Source organism: Protomyctophum parallelum, assembly GCF_964188405.1.
Source record: "Protomyctophum parallelum genome assembly, chromosome: 16".
Taxonomy (NCBI): domain Eukaryota; kingdom Metazoa; phylum Chordata; class Actinopteri; order Myctophiformes; family Myctophidae; genus Protomyctophum; species Protomyctophum parallelum.
Window position 1 is genome coordinate 37,222,689 of NC_139711.1, and position 19,677 is coordinate 37,242,365.

General features: G+C 42.8%; 2 protein-coding genes across 4 annotated transcripts in view; both read right to left on the reverse strand.

Moving 5' to 3' along the window:
• Positions 1-1,009: 1,009 nt before the first annotated feature.
• On the reverse strand, positions 1,010-4,531 carry ltc4s (leukotriene C4 synthase; the record flags this gene model as incomplete). The annotated part of the gene is made up of 5 exons (XM_083786325.1): positions 4,452-4,531; positions 3,836-3,935; positions 3,578-3,648; positions 2,171-2,252; positions 1,010-1,157 (listed from the first exon to the last, which is right to left on the reverse strand). Exons 1-5 carry the CDS (start codon positions 4,510-4,512, stop codon positions 1,010-1,012), a joined length of 462 nt encoding a protein of 153 aa, XP_083642451.1. The 5' UTR covers positions 4,513-4,531.
• Positions 4,532-5,471: 940 nt separating this feature from the next.
• The window catches only part of maml1 (mastermind-like transcriptional coactivator 1), a 29,255-nt gene continuing 15,049 nt past the window's right edge, over positions 5,472-19,677 (reverse strand). For 2 of the 3 annotated variants that reach the window (XM_083786058.1, XM_083786056.1), the window contains 3 exons: positions 13,889-14,137; positions 12,424-12,556; positions 5,472-8,592 (listed from right to left, as the gene is read on the reverse strand). In XM_083786058.1, the coding sequence (XP_083642184.1) occupies positions 7,496-8,592; positions 12,424-12,556; positions 13,889-14,137 (1,479 nt within the window). In that variant the 3' untranslated portion in view covers positions 5,472-7,495. The remainder of the gene's footprint in view (positions 8,593-12,423; positions 12,557-13,888; positions 14,138-19,677) is intronic. The other variant, XM_083786057.1, reaches the window with a different exon arrangement.

The following is a 19,677-nucleotide window of genomic DNA, read 5'->3' on the forward strand; positions in this document are numbered from 1 at the left end:
AGTATTGCCAGCCAATTACAATTTCAAGTCACGCCTTAGATCATGCGTAAGTAATTCGGAGGGGATTTAACCCCCGAAATTCATGTTTTTGCGACAAACGGTTACATTTCTCGCATTTGCGGCGCCCCCTATGGATGCTTTTAGAACTTGGTTGATTGAACCACCCCGGACATGCGATTGAAATGTGGTCTGGATTGGACATTCCGTTCGTGATTTATGGCATTTTTTGTGATATAGGCCCCTCCTACTAACTTCGGAAGACGATTACGGCCGAACGATACGCACTTTAAAAATTCTGCAGTTCAGTTTTAATTGGATGGGTCCAGAGATCACGTGTGCCGATTTCTGTGAGATTTGGACAAAATCTGTAGGAGGAAAAGCAAAAAGTGTGTTTTGGACAAAATTCAAAGTTCAAACTGTTTCCGATTACGATTGCCTGGTCCCTGCTGGCCATGATTCACATTGGCCTTGATTCTTCCGAGTACACTTCATTCAACTGTATTCAATGCTTTCACATTGCAGTTTTGAATTTTGATTTTACGACCTACGGTTCAAGAGTTATAAGCCAAAAGGTAAAGTGGGCTGTTATAGCGCCACCATGAGGCCGACCGATAACATTTTAGGGTTAAATAATTTTAGGGATAATGTTGAATTATCCCTAAAAGTTTTGTAACTATAGTGATTACAGTCTCCGAGGAACGAATACTTGAATGTGAATTTTTGCCTTTTCCCATTCATGTCAATAGGGAAATTTAATTCACTAATAAATTCATATCAATTAAACTATACAACATTTCTCTTAACAAAATACAAGCACACGATTCCCGATTTTTTCGGTCAATTTGACATATGGCTCAAGTGCGTACAGCGTACAGTGTGGGAGGTATAAAGCGTCAAAATAAAGACTACTCCAGTGAAATAATAAAGTGTCACAGTTACAAGAGTCTGGTTGCCCATTCGGGCAACCACACTAATAAAAAGGGACTCAGTGTGAATCTGCCCTTAAAGATCAGGACTCAACTAGGCCCATGGAGTTGCAGAGCAGCGGGATGAGGTCCAGATCCAGGTATAGGCGACACAGGGAGCACACAACACCCAGAGAGGAGAACCCCACCAGAGTCCACAACACCTTGGCACTGAGATACAGAGGGGCTAGACTGCAGGGAGGGACACGTATTGAGAGAGAGAGTCAGATAGATAGATATAGCAGATTAAATCATGGTCTTATTGCTGTGTTAATACGGCAGCATAGTTGCACGTATGTGGTTGGTGTGGTTTGTTCTTTGTTGTAGGCTACCAAAGCTTAAGTTATTTCAAGTCATCTACACAAGAAGCAAGCAGTTGAACCTCAAAAGCCACCTGCAAGATAACAGCATAAACACACACATAAACAACAGCTTGCAGTGATAGCAAATAGATATACAAAAACTAGGGATGCTCTGGATCGTCTTTCGTTAGATTTGTCATATACAATATATACAACTTTTTATGATAATTATCGGCATGAAGAATTAGAGGAATGGAGTGAACGTACACAATCAAGGCTACACACTTGCATGAGTAAAAATTGAAATATTATATATTATTATTATATATATTATATTATAATACCTTTTCCCTTCCTAGAAATGTAGTGGAGTCAAAAGTACAATATTTCCCTGACCTGACGAAGATGTAACTTATTACTTGTACCCCGTTAATAAATTGTCTGAGCTGCTCCAGTGCCTTCTTTTCTCATGTAACCTGTCCTGCCTCTGAGCTGCACCAGACTGGCCTGCCATAGGCTAGAGGCGCGGTTGGAACTCCCTTCTGTACATACTACTAATAGAGGACAAATGAGTGATAAGGGTGTGCAGCTATGATCAATAGAGCCCAAGGTGCAAGGCGTTTTCCCTGGGCTAAGCCACTGATACCTACACTCCAACATACTGTGTAGACTTTGACAGTGCAAAGGAAAAATAAGTTAGTTTGTTAAGAATAAACCGAGCTGGGGCAAAAGTTTGTGAGTGTGGTGGGGACTCTATCCATCTCATGCCAGGCTGTTTGTGAATCGGTCATAGCATGTAGATATTAGTTTCACAGATCAGACATATACATGACCACATCCTTCTTTACCAGAAGGGCAAGTCTAGCATCCATCACATCAGAATACACACAGATAGACCCGTACCGGCCATGTGCAGACTGAGAATAACCATTGAAGTAAAGGAGCCGTCCATATAAATACAGAAGTCCAAAGAAGGAGGAGATGCCTGGAATTGAAGCAAACAACAGCATGGTTTAACCCTAGAACACTAAACATCCTTTTTGTCACACCATTACTAAACTGTTTTACCCAATGTAAAATATTCCATACAAATATTTCTCATCAAAATATATTGATGTACACATGTATACATGGCAACTTGAGGTACACTCCTTGGGCTCAAAACAGCCATAGCCACTTGCCCAAATGTGCAAAAAATGTGCTGACCTCATCACATTTATCACGATGGCTAAACGATGGCCATTTTTAGCACAGGGAGTGTTTGTGCAAAACTAATGCTTGGAATGAATTCAGAATCATGAAAACCCCCTAATTTGACATGTCACATAGCTACTTAAAGGATAAGGAAAGTTTGACATTTTTGCCTTATATTGGCTGTTAATGGTAGGGTCACAAGAAACCCCTATACAAAAAAAGAGCTCAATACTAACAGCCGGTCTGCAAGTGGATTCATCAATGTATATATATAGACAATATTTTAGGCCAATAAAAAATAATATACCAAAATTTCCCACCCCACAAGCGTGGCTGCCGGATTATCACTAAACACGGATGAAATTCACCCGGACAGGGATGTGGGCAGGGAAACAAACCTACCTTTTATGATGTCACTGAGCATCATGAAGGTACTGAAAGAGTAAGACCCACCCACCTCAGCAACATGAAAATTACAAAGATAGAACTGTCTGGGTGACCGTGTTTAGTGTTCTAGGGTTAATATTGATTAACTGTTAAGGGTGATACTGTGGACCACGCATTTAGTGTTTTCCCTTTGATCCTGTTATCAGCCAATTGGATTCAAATTCCACCTGTGTCAGAGTGAAGAAATCTTCACTCTGACACAGGTGGAATTTCTCTGCCTGTGCCAACAGTCTTTCTCTGTTGGCATGCTAAAATAGAAGCCATTGTTCTTGCATTAACACAAAATATTATTGAAATCTGATGAGGTCACTAGTAGGCAGGTTTCAGAACTTGTCCACAGACCTCCTTTGAGACACAGAAATGGCTTATAATGCGTGTTATCGAGGATGAGCTATATGAAGGTAGGTTAAAGGCAGCTAGGCTCTTAATGCATTCCTGACAAACGTTGCTGTATGTCACTCCCCATCTCTCTCGTCTGTCTCCACTTACTCTATCAATAAAGATATATATATATATATATATATATATATTTTTTTTTTAATATATATAAAATATATATATTTTTTAAAGGAAATGGGTGGAGTAAGGTTGAGTATATAGTTACATAGAGTTATATAGTGACAGTAAATGGTCAGTGTTATTAAAAGAAAGGACTCTGTGGCACATTACCTTGATGGAAAAACAGACCAGACATCCATAGAACAGTGATGAAGATGGGGAAGTATTCGGAACAGTTAGCTCTGAAGACAGAAATATATTGATTTAGTAAGGTGGACAAACACCTGCAAAAAAACACACACATTTGAAAATTAACAACTATAACAACTGGTCAAACATTGGCAAAGAATATAAGAACAAAGATTTAGAAAATAGATTATCAAAAAATGGATTGTGTACATTTACAGGATGGCAGACTAGAATACTAACTGGGCTCTGAAGACCCTCTCAAAATCAGGACATCCTGAAGTGGAAGGTGGAAATACAGAATACTTTCTCCTGGCATAGATGACCTGCAAGGAAAAATAGGCTAAAAACAAAGTTAGTTTACTTTGCATAGCACACAGATGCACATGATTAAGTAGCTACTACATAATAGTACAAATACGTTATCAACACACACTTCAACCAGTAGGAGTACTATTCCAGAGAAAAGCACTGGAGCACATAATCATTAAATGAAAACAGCAAGCATGACACTGCAAATGTTCCAGCATCTTCAGAGTCAATCATTTACAGTACACAATATCCAGAATCTTTCTCTGGGTTGGTTCTAAATATTGAACTGTCAATGCTAGCCTTGGAACATAGATTAATATAGATTAATTCTATCGAGTCTGACTTTTACCTATCATATTATATGCAAAAATCTATCAAATACATTATGATAGTCTTGATCCAATGATATCATCAATGTATGACATTGAGGGATTTCGTCTTACAAATTTAGTTATGCAGGTTGTCTCTGTATCATCCACTACATTGCAAATAAAACAATAAACCAATGCACTACTATACAGGTTTAGTCATTAGTAAACAGTCTTACCTTGCTCCAAAACTCCCAAGACAGACACAGCTGCCAAACACACAATGTGTTCAAGGTGCATCTCTCCGTTGTCTGTACAACATGCAACACTACTCTGCTTGTGCAAAAAATCCTTTAACATGATACTTCCTGATACCTTCCTTTCTAATACACATTTTGTTTCCCCTTTCCACTACGTGGGAATATGAAGCCCAATGATGACTGGCCCTGTTGTACGTTTGCATAAAGTAACTTGGTAGCTACAAGTTACTTTATGCCACGTCAACAAAAGCCTGGGTACCGAGGCTAGTGGTCAACACGATGCACAGATTGTGGGGTGACAAAATAACTCTTAACCAAGACAAATCTCTTGTCACATACAGACATGCAGCTTGCGCCGTGCTCAGGAAACATTAGTTGATTTGACCCCCAATCCAACCCATTGATGCAGAGTGCCAAGCAGGGAGGCATTGGGTACCATTTTTAGTCTTTGCTATGACCCGACCGGGGATCGAACCCCTGACCTCCCAGTTGCAGGGCAGACACTGACCACAAGGCCACTGTCTGGTCCAAGGCAGTTCGAATAATAAGTGGCAGGCTCTTCCAGCACAAAGTCACCCCTGCTTCTCGGTCTGGTCTTCAGGAAGACCAGCAAACTGGTAGGGCTGACCATTTCGATATGTATGCACAACACCGCAAATGGAGTTCTATTATACACACCATGTGGTAGCACGTAAAACTATATCAGATACAGTGATGTCACTCTTTAAGTATAAATCATGCACCATCTGGTTGGTGCAAACTGGGGCACAGAAAGCATAGACACTAGGCAAACAGGTTGCTTCTTTCTTGGATACTTAATGTTATCTTGATTTATATTCGGTCATCCGACTACATTTGGAGTCCATGCGGACTACTTGGCGAAGTCTGGACTAATCCTACAGTGTCCGTCAGTTAAATGGGAACGTGTGTAAGTTGACCTGATAGAGACACACACACTTTCGAAGAATTACCCCAAACAGAGACAAATGGAGACAAAAACAGTTTCTACGGAACTATATTTACATAATACTCTTGTTTTACAGAGAACGATATCAAAAGTATAAAATACTTACAAAAATCCAATGCAATATATAAAAATAAGATCTATCTCCTCCACAACATTAGGAAAGGCATACATACAAAAAAATATATTTATATAAATTTACACAGATCCCCCTATAAGAACACACAAAAAAGTCCCCAATCTTCGTGTTTGGCTGTATGCTCGAAGCTATGGCAACAGAATGGTTATGGCAGCAGAATGGCATAAATGGATTGCAAAAAAAGAAAAAAAAATAATTAAACCAGCCCAAAACTGTCTTAGCAATAGCAGTTATGCATCATTACAACTTTTGTAAAAACAAATGCATACATTATTGATTAAACAAATTAAGGTACAGTAGACATAATTTCTCTTCACCAGATATAATCTGGTTATAATCTTCACCTTCAAATGAGCCTAACAGGAGCAGAGTAATGTGAAACTACTCATCCTGTGTTTTGATATTGGGACACGATGACTGCCGTGTGGTCTCAGCAATAGCACATGTGCATTATTAATTCAGCACAAAATAAATGCATACATTATTGTATGAACAAATTAAAGCACAGTAGACAATTCCTCTCTTCACCAGTAAATAATCTGGTGATAATCTTTACCTTTAAACAATGAAAGCCAACAGGAACAGAGGAACATATTTGCAATGTTCCCTGTGTGGCAAAAACTATTAAAGAAACCCATGATGAATTCTTATTATGCCTTGATTGATGATTTGTCACTGTGGTTCTGTATTAAAAGAAAGATATGCCAAAGATAACGCCACCCTGGTTTAACTGCTGGATGGACCCACACAACCATAACCGTTGACAAAAAATAAAATAATAATTTAAAAACTGACATTATGCTGCCAGTGTTTTAAACTGTTTTACAGTGTCTATCATTAACATATGAACAGTAAACAGTGGCCATGTTCGTGGACAAGTTCCCTCTGTGTGTATGTGTGTGCGTGCATGTGCGTGTCACTGGCTTGTTGAGATGACAGTTTGTTTGGAGAGTGCTTACAATACCTTCATTGTGCTCCTACTGTATCACCACCCATTAGTAAAAGCAGCGGAATGCAGAGCCCTGCCACCTCGCTCAGACAACGCTGCTCACTTAGTCTTTTTTAACGCCAGACAAAGCAGACTGGGGAAAGTAACCGTTTGGTTTTACATTAGCACCCCCCGTCTATAGGTGGACCCGTCTGGGGGACTCAAGTAGTGTGTTATCCCTACAATAAGACAGAGAATAAGGTCTGGGGAAATTGAGATATGAGACTTTAGAGTAATATTTTAGTGGATTAGATTGGGAGGGTTCTTATAGTGTCTGCGTGCCTTTTCTCTTCCACCCCTCTCTTTAGGGCAGGGTATCAGGGGGGGACAATTTATAATTGACAGAAATGCCCAAAATGGATGTGTTCCTGATAGGGGGTGTAGGTTTGCGGTATCCAGCCCTGGGCAGGGTTGCAGAGCAGGAAACAGTGGTTTCGAACTGAGACACAGATTCAGTAGTAGTCTTAAGTCTAGCTTCTGTCTCATCATCACACAGGCTTGTATATATACTTCTATATAAAGCTCCAACAGTGACTGGACTGTCTTTGATTGGTGCCAGTGTGTCATCTCATCATGGCCCTCATTATTCCGTCATTGCATTGCAATGGATTGGGAATTGGTTTGGAGTATCTCATTATAAACTTTCATTTATACATTAGATGCTTCTCTAATGTTTCTACGTAAGGTCATCTCTCTGTATTTTATAAACAATATTAACAGAGCTGAAACAGTGCCTGAAATCCAAGGCTGTTCTGGGCTAAGACAAAGCCCAAATCCAAGTTTTCAATATCACTGCTTTTATAATAAACCAGAGTGTGGACCACTTCCAACACCTCCAAATCTGAGACGCACCCTTTCCACTCATGCGTGCATTCCCAACCCAATAGGGTTTAAACAGAGCAGGTAACAGTTACACACCCAGTTGAGACTGTTCAGTGGTGGCTGGCTAGCAGCTCATCCAGATCGTCCATCCATTCCTGAGTGCTCTGGCCCTTTAGTAAAGAGTCCAGGTCGCTCTCTCCGGGGAAGTTAGCCAGAGCGCCAGCCCCTGGTGACGGGTTGTAGCCGAACGATAACTGCTGCTGCGGCTGACTGGCAGTCCGACTGAGCTGGTAACCTTGGTTACACTGTAGCCCCTGGCGACTGTTGCCCTGTAGCTGTCCAAATGTCCCGAGGTCAGGTAGAACAGCCTGATTCTGGGCGGCTTGCTGCGGCTGAGCCTGTTGCTGCTGGTTGGGCAACGGCTGGCCCAGGGACTGTGGGTTAGGTGGCGCTCTCTGCTGGGCAGCAGCCATGTTGGCTTGCATCATCTGCTGGTTCATAGCGGCCATGGGACGGAGGTTGGGGTTGGCACCAAAGGGGGCACCACCGCCTGACGGAAGCTTGGGCATGCGGGTCTGTGACTGTTGCTGCATGTGGAAGGCATTGGGGTTGGCGAAGGCGTTAGGGGGCATGCCTCCATTACTGGAGGGGGGCTGGGCACCATGGGCCTGCTGAATGCCTTGATGCTGTTGCTGCCAGGCTTGGCTCTGTGGGTTCTGCATGCTACCAGACATTGCACTAGACATGGAGTTGGGCATGTTAGCTCCTATAGAGTTTGGCATGGAGCCAGGGAGCCGAGCGGCTGCGGCAAGCTGCTGTTGCTTCAAGAGAGCAGCATTGGGTTGGTTTTTGAGGTGCTGCTGTTGCTGAGCCAGGAGGTTCTGTCTGTAGCTGGCACTCATGGGGCCCACAGGCTGCCTCTGCATGCCACCCTGCTGGGAGGGATGCGAGGGGTGGTTTGGGTGAGAGGGGTGCATGTTCATGTTGCTGTAGAGGACCTGCTGAACGTCCATACCGCCACCACCTCCGCAGGGTGGAAGGCTCATATCGGATTGGCTGGCGGCTGGAGGCGGGGCAACGCCGCTCGCCGGCCCCCCACTCTGGCCCATGTTCATTCCCATCATGCCCTGGTTCTGAGGGAACATACGCTGGCCTCCAGGCGCGGAGCCTCCCATGGAGCCGACGTTACCCATTGCTTGAGAAGAGCCTGGGAAATTAAAGAGAAGGTTAAAGGTGTAGTGAAACGGAAATGGTGAACAACATGAAAATGGTGTTTCAACATGAAACACCGGTCTGAAGTTTCTGAACCAATCAGAGCGTCGCATCCCTTCAGGCGATGGGACGGTAGCTATGCTATGCGCAACAGCGTGGTATGTGTTTGTTTATAAATCAGATGGTTGGCCAGCTGTACCAGTTTACTGTTATGTGGCTTATTTCTACCCTATAATGTTTTCAGATACATATTTTAGCGTGATGATTGAGTTTAAACCGAGTAATAGACTGTCTGGATGTTATCTTGAATGGAAATAAAAACGGAGTATTCTGTAATCAGTGGCAGCCGTGTTGGACGGATGCGCAAATATGGGGAATTAAACGGGTGAGCTTCATTGTTATTGGCTTTTATCGATGTGTATCTCTACACGTCATCACGCAGCACGTTTTCGTTTTAATAAATAAATAATACAATCGTTTTTATGGACCTTTGATATAAAAACACACAGAAATGAGAATTTTCACATTTTTTTGGCATCCATTGTTAGGTATGCCCATATGATGACCACGGATATGGTCTAAAAGTGTGAAAAACGTCTTTTTCATTTCACTGCGCCTTTAAGACAAGTTGATATGCTACAAGACCATTACTGGCTCAGAGTGGCCGGTAGAGCAGACGGAAGTTCCTTGAGGTTCCCAGTTCGATCCCAGGTCCCCCAGAGTTAGTGTCCTTAAGCAAGACTCTGAACACCTAATTGCTCCCGATGTGCAGGTTGGTGCCTTGCATGGTTTCCTCCGCCATCGGTGTATGAATGTGTGTGTGAGTGAATGGATGAATGTAATGCACAATCTATGTAAAGCGCTTTGGATAAAAAGTGCTATATAAATTTACCAGAAGAAATGCACTGAAAACATAAAAATTGTTGACAAAGAAACTAGATGACACAAGTAAAGTTAAGTTTTGGCCTGTAGTCAGAACCTACAACCTGAAATATGCACGCAGGTACATTTCTCTCCAAAAGGGGTGACTAGCCAAGTCTAAAATGCTCTGTGCAATGGTCTTACATAAAATGAAAATTATTACGTTCCTATGGTGCAGAGAGAGAGGCCTCAAGCACAAATTAACAGGTTCACTGAAACCAGAGGCCCCTTATGACATTAGCACTAATTTGCCATTCAAATTAGTGGTAAGCAAAATGTACAGTGGTGTAGCAACGCTATATTTATTCAGACCAACAATGAAACGGCTGTCCTGAGCATCACAAGAACAACATAGTGGAATAACAGATCTACAAGTTCACAACACATTGTGAGCTTGTAGATCTGCCATTTCCACTATTCCGTCAGTTATTACTAAGGCTGTCAAAAATAACGCGTTAATGGCATTAATCAATTGCGTTAAAATATTTAACGCAATTAACGCATGCGCAGTCTTGACGCGCTAAAATCCCATAATTCCATTCACTGACTCAACCCACCGCGTCACTAGTTCTGCAGTGGAAGGCGGGTGGTCTAAACAGTAAACACAACAACATGGAGCAAGAAGAAAAGGTCGGGCCTATGGATGGTTGTGTTTGCAAAGAACAAAGATGGAACAATAAATAAGCAAGCAGTCATTTGCACGCATTGCTCTAAGCAGATGATTTTTCACCGAAGCTGTTCAAGCTTAAAGTACCATATCAACGCTAAACATGCATTTGTTGGGGCAGCTTCGGATGGCTTGCGTCAGACCAACCTGAATGAATACAGGGCACTAAGCAAGTCCACCTCCGATAAATTAACCAACACAATTGTAAAATGGGTTGCAATGGACTGTAGACCGATTAGCATTGTTGAAGACAAGGGCCTCGCTAATGTTTTGAAAGTTGCGACCCTCGACACATCCTACACACCACCAGCAAGAGCCACAATAATGACTAGAGTCCACGAGCTGTATGCAACCGAAAAAAAGAAAAAAGAGGGTACAGCTCAAGCGGAATCTGTCGCCCTGACAGGAGACCACTGGACGTCAGTGAGTAATACAAATTACCTGGGAGTAACTGCACATAAAAAAAATTTGCAGTCTTTTGCACTAACTATAATGAAAACAGAAGAACGTCACTTTGCGGAGGCATGTGCAGAGCAGTTCCAAACTGTAGCACGCAAGTGGGAAATTGAAAAAAAAGGTTACAACCATAGGGACTGACAGTTCACGCAATACGATTGCTGCGGCTCGCATTCTACCGTACGATCACATTCCCTGTACCGCTCACATCATACAGAGAAGCATCACCGTGAGTCTCGCTGACAGCGCATTTGTCGGCACGTTAGCCAAGTGTCGCAAAATTGTTGGCCACTTCAAGCACAGCCCAGCAAACGCAGCAGAGCTAACTAAAGAGCAACTGTCACTCGGATCGAAGGAGGAGGCCCTTGTCCAGGACGTATCAACGCGTTGGAATTCCACGTTGGAAATGGTCACGTGCCTCGTCCGCAACAAAGCACCTGTAATCGCAACCCTGGATCAACAGAACCATAAACTTGCTATGCTGACGGACGCAGAATGGGACAAACTCAAGAAACTGGAGACCGTTCTGGAGCCCTGCCGGTAAGCCTGTCTTCACTCATCATAATGTGCCCATTCATTGTAGCCTGAAATTAATTTTATCAAATGAATATTAAACGTTAATCTACTTTCCGGATATGCTTAGAATTGTTTCTGTTTTATTGGCATATTCGAAATAAACATTAGCACGGAGAAATGCCCCTTGCAGTGGTGGGCATCTCATGCAGGAGCTCATGCCAAGCTGGCCCCGCTGGCTCGCAAATATCTAGCCACTCCTGCAACCTCAGTCCCATGTGAGAGGCTCTTCTCGGTTGCAGGTCACATTGTGAACAAGAAAAGGGCAGCCTTGCTCTCAGAAGATGTGGACAAGTTGGTGTGCCTGAGCAACTGGCTGAAGCATGAGTAGGCCATGTTGTGATGGCCATGTTCTTTTGGTTTGATTTAAAAAAAAAGTTAAAATACTGTACTGTTACAGAAAGAATGTTCCAATGTTTGCCTTAATCTTATTTATATTGATGCTCATGCGTCAAAGTAAGGGAGCTCCTCTTTTTTGTCTGCCTGAGAGCATATAGTTTATTATTTAAGAAAATGTTATATGGATGAACCACAGTGCCTAGTGTAGGCTAGATTCAGAGACAGTTGATTGAGTACTGTTACAAACCCCCATGCAAACAGTTCAAGTTCTGTTCCTCTCTGTGTTATAAGAAGAATAACATTGTTATTTGTTGATTTGTTAAATAAACAGAATACTAGATGGGTATGTTAAAAAATGCATATCGGCTTTCTGTCATTTATCTTTCCATTTCCACAACAATATACAGGAAAACATGGCATATTTTGGACATAGTTCGAATGGTGATTAATCATGATTAAATTCATTTTGAAGCTGTGATTAATCTGATAATTTTTTTTAATCATTTAACAGCCCTAGTTATTACATAACGTGTTATGTGCCTTGCATACATAATATTTGTTTATCTTAGGTATAAGTTATTGGTCATATCTACCCAGTGCGATTTTTGTTTACGAAGCCTAAAAGCCAAACAGAAATGAAATACTGATCTATGTTTGTTATGTATTCTTAATTTTACGTTATGCATTTAGAACTGACGACGATTCTACAAATGTCTTCTAAATCATGACAGTTTTCTGAAAAACCTATGTTTCTATGTCAGTGGTTCACAACTATTATATGTATTTGGCGTCCGCGGGCTAATTAGTGTCAATTTGGGGGTCCTTGGCATGAAAACGTTTGGGAACCACTGCAATGGACAATACACTTACCGGTGAACTGGTTGACCTGTTGCTGTTGGAATGGGTTCTGGTTGGCTGCCTGGCCCGCTTGGTCCTGGTACTGTGGAGGTGGTCGGGTCAGATGTCGCTGGAGCTGCTGCTCTTGTTGCTGTCGCTGCTTCTCCTGGAGAAGGAGATGGACACACAAAACGCACACATTTATTTGTACAGAAAACTGATTAATTATATGAAAATTGTAAATTGTGCAGATTTTCTTTTTTTACTAGAAAGCCTGCAGCTTAAAAAGAAGAAAAAATACAATACAAATATGTGAAACTTGGTTCTATGCACAAGTGGCTCCCTCTAGTGTCAAAAGTGAATAAGTAGAAATGGAAAGGGGAGGAACAGGCAGAAGAATGAATGAATCAAGCCATATGCAAAATAGTGCAGACTCAGGGAACATGCAGGTCCAGGCACGCACTTACAACTGAAGTCATACTATGAGAACTCAGTTAAGTCCTTGCAGTCAGGCGTGAGTGTAATGTAGTAATGTGTAGACGCACACTACAACCATGGTTTATATACTGTAGGTCAGCCAGTGGTTCTCAAAGTGAGATCTGAGAACATTCAGGGGTATGACTATTCACTTTCACTCTCCACTGTTATCTGCCAGAATGTGAACCTGGACATTTTGAGTACCCTAAAGTCTTATGTTAGAAATGTTGAGGATTGGTCCCCACCCCAGCATTTAGAAACTGCTGGATGCCAACTTGCATAGTTTGGGCAATTAGCATAATAAGGGGGTTCCATTAACAACCTATATAAAGGCAACATTTCGAAAATGTCTTGATTGATGTTTTTCATGATTCTGAATCCATTGCAAGCCTTAGTTTTGCACGAAAAAAAAACACTCCTTCGGCTAAATTCGGCCATAGGAACTTGCACAAATGTACCGACCTCGGGCACATCACATGTTTTTCGTGCAAAACTAATGCTTGGAATTAACCCATTCTGACCTGAGATCAGATTCATACGAGGTTTCCGCCGGACACACACTGGTCCTGATGAACCCATTCTGACCTGAGATCAGATTCTAAAAAATGTCAGTCGTTCTTCGATTTTTCAAAAAATAGCAGACCTACAAGCTCGTATCGCGCCACTCGGTGGCGCGATATGAGCTTGTAGATCTGCTATTTTTCAATAGCTAAAGCATAACATGATGCTGACACCAAAATGGGTGCCCGGTCAGAATGGGTTAATTCAGAATCATGAAACCCCCTATATTCTTACAAAATTCGGTCGGTTCTGTACTTGGTCTGCTCTCGTTTCCCCTCGATACCAAATGTGCTGAAAATAGCTGATCCATCTACAGGCTCACGTGTTGCATTGCGATGGGAGCTTGTTGTAGATGGGATTGTAGTCGCCATTTACTGCAAATGACATTCCCCATCAGAATAGCGATCGGATGCAATGCTAGGTTGTACAAGTGAAAATGTATGGAGTGGTTGCGCCGTACCTGTTCCGCCATCATCTGCTGCTGCCTCTGTCCCATTAGGTACTGCTTCTGCTGTTCCAACAACTGCATCTGTTGCTGCTGATGTTGTTGCTGCTGCTGCTGCTGTTGATGTTGTTGCTGTTTCAGCGCCGCCGCCAGGTAGGCTGCGTTGCCGTGATTACCCGCCATGGCGTTGCCCCCTGGCTGGTTGGCCATGGGGTTTGCCGAGCCTGGCCCGTGGGGTCCGGTAGGGTACGTGCTCTGGTCCTGCTTACAGACGGACAACAGAAGAATAAATAAATGAATATATTCCTGTAATGCAGTGTTGTTCTGTCCATGAGCCATCATCTAATTGGTCAATATTGTGTACATGCAGAGTTATTATAGTAAAAGTGCAGGCAGATTTTGAGTTTTTGACTGGAGCAGGGTTAAAAGAGAAAAAGCCAGTCTAATGGTCATACAATACACACAGTTGATTTCGTTTTTTAAATTAGATTTCTAGATTTTTATTATCGGGAGAACGATGTCTTCCATTATAGCATTTTCAGGAATAGTTAATAATAGTTTATATTAGCTGGGATTCCCCATCGATGTCACTGGTAGATGGCTTTCTGAACTGCCCACAGCAATCCTATGACACACAGACCGAGTAGGAAAAGAACTGGTCATATATTTATCATGAAAATTAGTGAGGACCAATTACATGAGGACAGGTTGAAAAGTGGTGAAGAGGTCCTTTAAGCATACAATATGCAGTTTATCTTTAGGGCAGTATTAATAGATCCAAGACTTCAACATAGATGACACCATTTGAGAGAGAGAGAGAGAGATAGAAAAGAAGGCAGCGCGACACACCTCTTCTGTGGTAATCAAATCCCCCACAGATACAATGTCACAGAAAAGGGTAAATTACCACAAACACTCATCAGTTGTCATTCATTCACAAGATGGGGTCTAATAATGGATCTCTGCCATCATACTGATGTCATATTAATGACACCAGGGTGGAATTCATTTTGGCCAGGGGTGGCGGAGGCTCAGGGGTAGAGAGGCCGGATGGTAACCGCAAGGGTGCCAGTTCGAACCCAGAGATAGGCTCAATCCCAATTCCTCCCTGGGCCTTAGCCCTTGCCCTTGCTTATGCGCGTTCACGTGAGGGGGAAGGGTTATCTCGATTGTCTTTGGATCGAGGGGTAGGGCCGAGGGCGAGGGGTAGAATCCCCTTCGTTTGAAGGGATATCTCGACGGGACTTCAAACGGAGCAACATCACTGAGGGCTGAAAGGCGGACGAGGTAAGAAGCCTTTTATGTCCTTTATTATGGAAAAATATTATAATAACCAATATTATTTGAATGTATTAACAATCTGCATCGCCAAAAATATCGCAATCTCTAGCAAAGGTTAACGTTACCTCACGTGAACTAACGATATGATACGGCGTTGCATTCATACAACGTTACCCATTCATTTGGCGCCGCATCGGCGCTTTATTCTTTTTTATTTATCGCCGGTGCGCCGGTGATACAACTCGGATGCAAGCTAGCTTATTAGCAGGCATCAGTCCGACCCCCCAGACCACGATATGTCAACATTCTGCAGTTTTGGAGCTCTTAAAAGCCGTGAAATAGCCTACTGTACCTACATAACGCTGTCGCTGCAGTGATAGCTATGGTTTTATCATGACCAATGTTAAGTTAATCCCCACAAGTTGCAAAACTTACAGAACTAATTAGCAATGGTGTTTTTTCCCCCAGGCAAACCAGCTATGGAAACAGATTGCAAGCTGCTGTGCAGACTGTACATTGGATGGAGATGAATCACGATGGCATTTTCATTGATAGAAAGTTACTCTGTTCTTAATGATATTAAAAACAATGACCAGTGACCACAGCCCCTTCTTTCTATACTGTAAATTGTTTTTCCTTTTTCTAACCCTATATCTGTACCCATGCTATACAAACTGTTAATACAATAATCAATTAATCAGGTACAACTGTTGAGCAGGTGTCAGAATGAGCTATATCTAGCTTTATTACATTCTGCATGGTGGGCTACCAACATGAGACAAAATTACAATATATTTATTTCATCATAACCACAGCAATGTTATATTTACGTTCCATCTCTACAGCTTAAATCAAATGGAAAGTAGTTTCCAAAGTGGGTTATGGGCTAAATGATAGTTTGTACACTCTCAGAGTTAATTAACATTGATATTACAATATAAATTGGGGGTCCTAGAGACAGAAATGCCATCAAAGTTTGGGGACCACTGGCCTGTAGTGAGCTTGCAGAATAGATCAGCTATTTTCTGAGAACAGGTTGTATATCAATATCTACAAGGGATGTTCAATATTTAGGGACGTTCCAATTCCTAGGGGGATGATTTATCTCCCTACCCCTTGACACTCATTATGTAGGGACAAGGGGAAGGGGCAAGGGCTGAGGGGTAGGGTTAAAAAACGAATTGGGCCTTAGTGTCGAGGTGTCCTTGAGCAAGACACTGAACCCCTAATTGCTCCTGATGTGCTGGTTGGTGCCCTGCATGGTTTCCGTCGCCATTGGCGTATGAATGTGTGTGTGTGTGTGTGAATGGGTGAATGTAATGCACAATGCATTGTAAAGCGCATTGGATAAAGGCGCTATATGAATGCACCATTTACCAGACAAATCGGTTAATCGGCGGGAATTAATTGACAAAATGTGAAAGATAGATATTCACACAAAACAAAACAAAAGATATATATAGATATATATTCTCACAATATTGCACATTCACTCCCGGCCAAGGATCAGATTATTGCAGTGCATAGCACATACAGCTGCTATTCCACAATGGATTTCGATTAGCCTAGATTCTGTTATATCAATTCAGATCTCTGAACAAATTGCACGCACAGGTTCATTTAGGGTTTGGGTCCAAGAAAATGTCGAAAGCAATCAGACCTCGGAACGAACTTCACGGGTCCATTACCATTTTGGTCCATCATTTTAGACAAATGAAGAGATCCACTCACTTTACTTGTCCTACTGACAGCGTGCGCATCAGTCTAGTGGTTTATGTGATTACTATTAGCCACAGACACTTGGACGGCATGCCCCCTGGGAGCTACCACAAGTATGAACCACACTGTCATTTATAAGGCTCCCCTAACGTCCTATAGCTAGGCTTAGGGGAAAAGCTTATGGCTACAGTAGAGCTGCTGCTGCTCTCGTTACGACGTCTTTCAAAAACCTTTACTCAACACATGCACTATTCACCAATCGTCTGGAGCACAGCATGCCAGCCGGGGCCTGCTAAAAAAAACGCTGCACCGTGGAAAAGATCCGGAAAGTTGGCTAGAGTTGACAAGGCTGGCCTGAAGGAGCACTGCACGGCTGCCATCCACACGCCACAGGACAAGAGTTGAGTCAGGGAGAGGTAGGGAGGGAGGGGAGAGCAGAGGAGGACAGTGGGGGATAGAGAACGACACAGGGGGTGGGGTGAACACGATAGAGACAGAGAGACACAGACAAGGGATGAGAGGATAGACAACGATGTAGAGGGAGGAGAGAGATAAGAGTGAAAGGAGAAGGAGAAAGAGAGATAGGGGAGTAAGGAGGGAGAAAGTAAAGAGAAACTAAAAGTTTCCCCACTCGCGCAAGGAAGAATTCAATGGGTTCAAAGCCAGAGCAGCTATATTTAAATAAAGAACAGGAGGGGGGGGGGGGGGGGGGGGGGGGTCTGCACCGAAAATACACTGACCAGGACAGCTGAGAGGTGGGGGGAGGTCAGAGGCAGAGGAAGGAGAGGGACAGAAAGAGATGGACAGGGAAAAAGTTGAGACGGACATAGTGAGAGAGCAAGAAAGCTATTAAAGGGGAGGGAGACAGAGGGAGGACAGGCAGAGAGATATGGGGAAAGAGAAGGAGAGAGAAGAGAGAGGGGAAAGACATGGTTGAATGAAAGGCTGCTTTGTCACTTTCCCCCACACATACAACCCCCAACCCCCCGTGTTAGCCTGCACGCCAACTCCTTAGCAACCAGCTGCTTGACCTAGACACACACACACACACACACACACACACACACACACACACACACACAGTTCCCTCAAAGCATGGGGCCCGTGCCAGACATGTAGGACGAAAGGAAAAAAAAGCTTTAAAAAGACAGTCAACTGGCACACAAAAAACACAAAAGGCCTCCATAAAGCAGCGCCTATCCCCCTCACAGTCACGTAATTCCCCAGAATTTAATAACTAATTGCAAGATGGGGATCCAGAATCAAGCCATGTTTTTAAGCCAAACACCATATCTATCCGTTGGTTGATTGGTGGTTGCTTTGGACAACGATAAATGGTTCACATTAGACAAATCGACATGACTTTTTGTCAGAGAGCACTTCGGATGCATGGACTTCCGTCTGGTGCTCTTAGAAGGGTGTCTAACTAACTAAGCAGCTAGGACTCTTAAAGGGATGACTAATTTCAGGTCCCCCTCATGACTTCGTGAGAAAAGAAATCCACACACCAGAATGCTGCTCCCTTATTTATTTATTATATATTTTTTAATCGATAAAGTCTCAAGACAGGATGTGCATGCCTTTAGTTTAGTCACTTTGCGACACAAATTTAATTGACTTCACCGCGATTTAACCTATTTAACCGCAAGGTCCCTCATTTTGGTAGCAAATCAATGCGAAGCACGCCGGAATAGGAAGTGGAGCAGTGTCAGTAACTCTCAGGCTTAATATGCTTCAGGTATCTCACAAAATGACTGGCATTCATGTTGGGTGCACCTTGATTTGCCTGAATATATGTATGGCTAATATATGTATACAGGCTAAGGCATATATAATAAACATGTGATGTCCTATTATGTTGAGCACTAAAAGAAAAGAAGAAAAAACTACTTATTTTTAAGGATTCTCGCCAACACTAGCCTTTCAATCTTAAAAGTACAAAAAGAAATCCACTCTTTCGAACTGGATATGCCAGCAGAACGACTATGGCTCATTTTTAACAAGCCCTTATTGTTCACTATTGTAGCACGGTCACCATACTCCATCATACACCAACAGTACACTGGAGGGGCTGTGTTTTTGTGTGCATGTGTGTGTGCGTGTGTGTGTGGACACAAAATGGCCATGGAATGTGCTGCAGGCCTAGTTATGAAAGCCGGGTTGTTTGCTGATGCCAGTGAAACTCCTTGGCTGGTCCTTAAATGTTTTATCCAGTGCCATGTTTTAGACTGACAGATTAGCCATACCCCCTAGGCTAGGGTACGGCAGGTCCCAACTACGTACATGTTCGTAACCCCCCATATACCCACATATATGAAAGCGGCGACCGTCAATTTACCTTTTATCATTGCTTCGGTTGCTATTCAACACCTCCGTCCTCACCAGCTATGGGATTTTTACATCCAGGCTCCGTTTATCTCCATTAAAAGCAGGATTTTTAAAGCCCTGTATCTCTAAAGCGAGCACTGTCCATGGTGAGCCGTCGCACATCCGATGATCGGATTTAATTTGTGACTTTGTCTCTCAACGCTCCGGACATGTAACCGTTTCTGACGAGAGGTAAAGGCTATGTGCTAATGCTAATGATCACTCCTCACAACAACAGCCCCCTCCTCTCCGATAAGCCGGAAATGAAACGGAGGCTTGTTACAATGGGAGTCAATGCCACCTAGCGGGCAGAAAAAGTGTTAAGACAATTTTAACCTCCACACTTACATTCGCAGCACTCATATTTAGCCGACAGTAAATCAAGACTAAGTGCAACTTAGGAGTACATAAACCTAAAGCTCAGTTTATACTCCGTA